At 36.5% G+C, this 7,126-nt stretch overlaps 1 protein-coding gene across 2 annotated transcripts; it reads left to right on the forward strand.

The window, feature by feature from the left end:
- The first annotated feature begins 1,531 nt into the window (after positions 1-1,531).
- On the forward strand, positions 1,532-4,737 carry LOC136233051 (protein SEEDLING PLASTID DEVELOPMENT 1-like). Of its 2 annotated transcripts, XM_066022590.1 has the most exons (7): positions 1,532-1,861; positions 2,101-2,280; positions 2,619-2,755; positions 2,846-3,037; positions 3,137-3,287; positions 3,804-3,982; positions 4,353-4,737. In XM_066022590.1, exons 3-7 carry the CDS (start codon positions 2,723-2,725, stop codon positions 4,518-4,520), a joined length of 723 nt encoding a protein of 240 aa, XP_065878662.1. In that variant the 5' UTR covers positions 1,532-1,861; positions 2,101-2,280; positions 2,619-2,722; the 3' UTR covers positions 4,521-4,737. The 2 variants fall into 2 exon arrangements, with proteins under 2 accessions (XP_065878662.1, XP_065878663.1); XM_066022591.1 differs by lacking the exon at positions 2,619-2,755.
- The last annotated feature ends 2,389 nt before the right edge of the window (positions 4,738-7,126 follow it).

Consider the following 7,126-nt stretch of genomic DNA (forward strand, 5'->3'; position numbering starts at 1 on the left):
CATTTTCCCCTCTTTTACTACAATGAACCTCTATTTTACTTTTTAATTTTTGTTTGTTCGTATAATTTTTTTTTTGAAGGTTGGGACGTGATGAAAGGCCAGGAATCCCAACTAGGTTGGCACCCCCAGCACAGCCATCAACCCTTTTATTGATAAAGAAAAGAAAAATTACAGAAGGAGGAAGAAGAAAGAAAATAAGAAGAAAGCAAAAAAATTACAGAAAACGAATATGTGCTACATTGCATAAATCGTCAAACACTAGTGCCTGACAGAAGTGAGGTGTCGAGTGCCACCAGCAACTAGTCGCTGCCGATTGCCCATAACTCGCGAGTCTGTCTGCTGCCTGATTTCCTTCCCTAAATATATGTGTAGCTCGCCAAGTCATTGTCGAGAGCTGATTTAGGCAACATTGCCATTCTCTTCTGATTCTCCATGGAACCTCAGCTTGGTTATTAGTCAACAGAAGCACGGCATAGGCCGAGTCAGACTCGATCCAAATGCTCCGTCAGTTTCTTTCCCACGCAGCTTTCACTGCGAAAGCGATCGCTTTGAGTTCAGCTATGTTGGCGGACGAGTTCTGTATAGGAAAAGCGAAGCAACCAACTACAAAGCCCCTTGAATTTCGAAAAATCCCACCTTCCCCGGCATTACCTGTGGAGCTTGAAGCTCCATCTGTGTTTACCTTTAACCAGTTAACCGGTGGGGCAATCCAACGCAAACAACGTAATCGAGGTCCGGAGGCGGACGAACAGCGGCAACAGCAGTGGCGCGCCCTTCGTTTATCAAATGCATCAGCCTGTATTTTAAATTTTGGATTAAAGAAAGCTCATTCTCAAAAACAGCTCGGTTCCGTATATGCCAGATGAATCAAGTGCAGTTGACCACATCAAAAATCTATCTTTTCCTCCTACTTCGCCTCACCCGTATTTCACGAAGCGTGGTGAAGAAATCAGCAAAGCAAGCATTAATTTAATTTGGAATTTAATTTTCATTGTTTGTTCGTATATTTATTTATTTATACTTTTTTATCCGTAGATTATTTAATTCATACCGAAATGAAGGTCTCTTATATTCTTAATGGCTATGACATGGTTCTTTTTATTGCAAAGAACCAGAAACTAGCACTAGTGGAAAAATGAGCATTTGCATCGACGCATTTGCATCGGCCCTTACAAAACGCGATACAAAAGGTTCATTTGCATCGGCCTTTTATTTGGGGCCGATGCAAAAGGTTCATTTGCATCGGCCCTTATTAAGGACCGATGCAAATAAACGTATTATTTGCATCGGTCCTTTTCAAAGGACCGATACAAATAGTAATTGAACTATTTGCATCGGCCCCTTAAGAAGTAACGATGCAAATAACTGCATTATTTCCATCGGCCGTTTACGAGAGACCGATGCAAATAGTGTTAACATAAATTTAAAAAATCAATAAAAAAAGGAGGAGGGTTTATGTAATTAATTTGGGGTCAATTTATATTTATAAAAAGTTAACTTTGGATTTTAGGGTTAATTTTGTGCAGGCGCCTCCCATCTCCATCTTCTGCTTCTCACAATACCTAAACCCATCTCTCTTCCATGGCTGCTCTCCAATCTGACTACTTCATTCTCCTCTCTGTTCTGGTCTTCCGGAGTTGAGTCTCAAATTCCTGCCTTCAATTTGAAACTAGGAAATTTCTACAATGGCGGCAGCCTCCCTTGTTTTTGTTCGATCTCTCTTCTTATTTCCTCTTCTCTTCTTTCTTTAACCTACGATTCTCGTCTTCCTTTAAGAAGGCGCAAGGAGGACTGTGTTCACCGGATCGAAATCAGACAACGGTTCCTTGGATGGATACGATGTTGTCTTCTACTTATACTGGTATTTCTCCCGTCCTCAATGATTTTGATTCCTTTCGTTTGATTTAGATTTGTGTGTATAAGTCGCGACTCTTTTCTTTTCTCGAATTATTTCTCTTAGGTGTTAGCACTAATTGGATGCTGTCACTAGTTTCAGTGAGATCATTCCTGATAATGTTATCTTCGATGATTTGTTTTTGGATATAATACAACTCTCACCCTGAAACTAATCTATTATTTGCTTTTCTATATGAACTGCAGGTCCTTTGTCTTGTTGCAATGGAGAAACTGGTCTCTCTAAAACCTGAGCACATTTGAGATGAGAAACTATAGGTCGAGCTGTTTCTGGTAGTGCTAAAACTATTGGTGACTTGGCTGAGGGTGGAAGTTCCCCATCTTGGTCATAGACCCTCCAGGAGTTGGTAAAAGAACTTTAATCAGGTATTATTGGATCCTGGAGGTATAAATAAGAAGTAAAATGAAAGTTTATTTTGCAATTCTTTTCTTTCTCATATGATATGATAATGCAGTCATATGCTTATTCGTGATGTATATGTGCATCAGACTTCTCACATATCTTTGTTATTGCATTCTATGAATGGTTTTTGCACATAAATTTGAAGAATCCCTTTTATCCTTAAGAAAGTATAAGCACTATGTTGTGTGTAGTTTAATCATAGCATATTACTCTTCCCCCAACACGGCATCAAGAAGCAGAAGTTTTTATGTTGCAATATGTTCATATCTAATTGCATGTGTTGGTCTCTGTGCACGTGCAGAGAACTAGCCAAAATGCTTGCAGATGACCATGAGTTATAGATACATCAAATAAGACTGGGGTGACGGAGATGTGCCCCATTCTGGAATATGCCGTGCAAGAAGGATGCAAGTGCCAAATGTCCATATGCAACATAATGCGAGTTCATTTTATTTTAAAGTATTGGCTATTTCCAATTGCACAAATAATTTATGTCTATAATTATATTACTCCTAATGAATTATGTAGGTTATGATTGAAACAATAGAGAATCATATGCCAGAGGCCATAATAATTGATGAGATTGGAACAGAGCTTGAAGCATTCGCTGTGAGCACTATAGCTCAGTGTGGAGTTCAGCTAGTTGGAACGGCTAATGGAATGACCATAGACAACATAATTAAAAACCCTTCATTACAGATTCTTGTTGGTGGAATAGAGGTGTAAAGTAAACCTTTTCAAAACAGCAATCTCGTTTCTCCATTAAAAACTACTCTAAAATGATGTTGTCTAGTAACTTTTTTATTTATTTGTGAACAGAGTGTAACTCTTGGAGATGAGGAAGCAAGGAAAAGGAAAGTGCAGAAGACAATTCTTGAGAGGAAAGGGCCTCCAACTTTCACATGTGCTGTTGAGATGATAACTACGATTGAGTGCCCTGTTCATCACAGATTAGATGCTATACTGGGAGGTAGTCTAATGTTTACCTTGTAACTATGATTAAGCTATTGACTATTGACTATTGACCCGTAATTAGTCCTTTGACTATAACTATTGGCAGTAGCGGTTATTTGTTGGTTTATTTCTTTGTGAGTTTCTTTCCGTTTTCTTTTTGGTGCACCTTCATATATTAGTGTTGACCAAATTTTCTTACTCAGAGTTTGACACTAATTACTCCCTGGTTGGTATTTAAACTTAAAATCCAAGCTTAATTTCATAAACCTAAAATTCACTAATATTTATGTGTGTCCACGGTCCTTCTTCCTATTTTCAAGTAATAATAGAAAAACTAAGAACAAGCCCAATTCTCCAAGGTCTGTTCAATTTCCCTAACATTTTTATTCTTTTTTCTTTGTAAGATTACTGTTTTCTTTTTCCAGCAGTTGATTAATAATAGTTCCTACTTGTTTGCTTCATAATTTTCAAATGATTTCATGGAAACTTAGTAATTCCTGCAATGTGAATTCATCCTATTGTTGGACTCCAGGTGATGTGGTGGAGGTGTTTCAAGATTTTTCTTGGAAGACAGCTGCAATTTTGAAGGTTTTAGGCTCAAATCACTTCATGGTTAAGTTAATTGGATATTCAAGGGAACTTTTATTGCGCAAAGTTCACATTAGGGTGCGTCAATTTTGGCAAGATGGTGAATGGATTTTGATTGGAAAGGTGAGTTCATGTTTGTTTCATTTTTGTGTATATTTTCATATTTTGTGCTTGTCTTGGATAATTTAGCTCTTGACTAAAACTAAGAGGATTACATCTAACATATATGGATGATGATGCGCCATTGAACAGATAGCGTGAGATATATATGTCTCATAGATTTGTTAGTATCTGATAATTACAAATAGAGGGGTTAGCTAAAGTCAATCAATTGTATGCAAGTATATGGGCTAAAATCTGGTGTTTGCTGTGGAAACCCCAATTGGTGCCAATTAAAGTTGATTTAAGTGGGAAAAGTCTGAAGTTCGATTGTGTTTTGTGCTTGTTTCTATGGTGCCTAATCTTTTCCTTTTGTTCTGGCTATCATTTTCAGGGATCTCGAAACCAAGAAGCTTCAAAGACGAATAAACTTATAGCTTCGAGTTGTTATCCAAAGATAATTCCAATGCTTCATGCTCAAGCAGCAGAAAATCGTCTCACAGTTGAGAACACTGGTTTACAGAATTCTTGTGCCATGACAGATAGAACACTAAAGAGGTAACTGGTTAATGTTTCTGCTGCGAATGTGAACTATTAATTTATTGTGTGCCTTCTAGTCAAGGTTCAAGATTGTAATATAATGTGTAGAGAATTCCATGTAGCTTTTTTAATCAGAACATGAAGAATCATTTCATGCTTAATTAACTGACCCACCCTCATAATCTCTTTGCTGGGAAATAGATCTATTTTTTTTTTTTTTTGGAGAAGGTTGGTTTCACATTGATAAATGAATATTATAAGTATTCTTTTTTTTTCATATTATTGGTATCTTGTAGAGCTCCATTCAATCCAAATTAAAATTTTTAATTTTTTTTAAATGAAAAAACATCATTTGCATTGGCCCTTTCTGTTGGCCGATGCAATTGGTTGAAGCATTTGCATCGGCCCGTTTAAAGGGCCGATGCAAATGAGTCACATTTGCATCGGCCATCTGTAAAGGCCGACGCAAATGACTATTTTAGCGATGGAATATCCGTTTGAAAAAGAGTCATTTGCGTCGGCCTTTATAAATGGCCGATGCAAATGCGACTCATTTGCATCGGCCCTTTTAAAGGGCCGACGCAAATGCTTCAATCAATTGCATCGGCCTACGGCCGATGCAAATGCATTTGCGTCGAGGGCTTTTGCATCGGCCAATGGCCGATGCAAATAGCCCAAAATGGCCGATGCAAATGGCCTTTTTTCCACTAGTGTAGAAACTAGGATCATTATTTAAGATATGATATGACTAAATTAAACTAAGAAAGTACTTTGGAAAGAGAGAGATTTATAAAGCCATAACTTTTATTACACAAAAGGCATTTTATAAAGAGAGCTTAAGATGATATTACAAAGTGAGCTAAGGTCTCATTATATAAGGAAAATCTTAGAACAAGAAAAACAAACGAAAATGAAAGATAAGAATAGCATCTTACATTTCTTACACATCACATCACTATTTTGATGAAAGATAAGAATAGAATCTTACATTTCTTACACCACACACTATACCATTCTTATTAAGGTTGGGCATAGTTCGGTCCAGTTTGAGGATTCAAGAATCTCCAGGACTGGATTGAACTTTGGAGATTCCTAAAAATGAATCTCCAGAATTTGATTGGAATTTTCGGTTCGGTCCAATTCGGAGATTCGGGGATTCAGTTCTAATCCAATCAAGTAGTTATTTGACGAGTCAAATAAATACCTATACTTTTACCAAAAATAAATAAAAAATATAATTTACAAGATAATAAATATATAAACAAGGGACTACACCTGCTATCTTAGGGATACACCAGCAAGGATCCGATATGTCGCAAGGATATGGATCCGCCACCCAAGACGGATACGCATGCGCTACCATATCACTGTTTTCCTAGAAAACAGTGATATTTAAGAGGTATTAATCAATCTCAATAAATGCATTAACAGCTAGACATAAAGAATGTATACTTAATGAACATTCAATGGCACTAAATACAAGACATTTCGATAGTTACAGAAATCTATATAAATACCCAAATTTCGAGATATTCAAGGTACACTTTCCAAAAATCATACTTTGTGCTTACTGTTTATTCTCTCTAGAATTATTACTAACTTAAGCATCGAAGTGTCCCCGGCTGAATCCAATGACGCCTCATAGGGAAGAGTTCCGGTTGAAGATTTTTCCCAAGTTATCAAATACCAAATATTAATTTCAACCTAAATAAAGTAATTGGTGACTCGAATTGTTAAAGAACGAAATCTAAAATCAGTTGACTTGAGTTTTAAAACCATTTGCTTCCTCCAAATGTTGTTTTACATTAAAAAGAACTCAACAATCCAACTGAACTATGGATACAAGAGATACTATAACCTGAGGATCTGAACTATTTTTCTACAAAATCAAATAACAATCATTTAGCTAACACATTATAAAACAAATTCATATTCATAAATATTCAAATAAGATAATAAATATAGAATATTTTCTGAGTAAATATTACCATCTTCGATAGTTTCGAGATCTTCAAGTTCTTATTCATACTTGAAAGCTTGAGTTGAAGTTCTCAACCAATCTTGGAGTATTATTTAAATTAAAGAAGTATTATTCATAATATAAAGGATATATATTATATGAGTTATTATTTAAATTAAATTATAAAATTATATAAAAGAAAATTAAAACTTCATATATAAAGTATAAAATTTAATATGATAAATCTTCAGTTATTTCAATATAGTTTTGATGACAAGTAGAGAAATTCTGATCAACTTCCGTCCCTGTGGGGGCGTCGTTGGGTTCGACGGGGGGAAGCTCCGATGCCAAAGTCAGTATAGAGGAACAAGAGAGCAAACTGAATTGACAAAGGGTAAGGGAATGTGTACCTGGATAGTCTGAGACGTAGGCTATATATAGCTAGAAAGTTGTAACCTTCAGTAACTAGAAAGTCTCCATTAATGTTCCATTAATGGCGGTTACAAGTTATCCTTAAGCTGGCGGTTAGCTAATTGATAGCTCATTAATGGTCTTTATGGCTAGGTCGGCCCAGCCGTTATAATGGCGAATGAGTGTTCAAGGAGATTCGCCTCATAGGTTCGCCGGCGGGTCTCCTTTGATGGGTCCTTGGAGATCCGGTGATCCGC

This window comes from Euphorbia lathyris, chromosome 6 (genome assembly GCF_963576675.1).
Source record: "Euphorbia lathyris chromosome 6, ddEupLath1.1, whole genome shotgun sequence".
Taxonomy (NCBI): domain Eukaryota; kingdom Viridiplantae; phylum Streptophyta; class Magnoliopsida; order Malpighiales; family Euphorbiaceae; genus Euphorbia; species Euphorbia lathyris.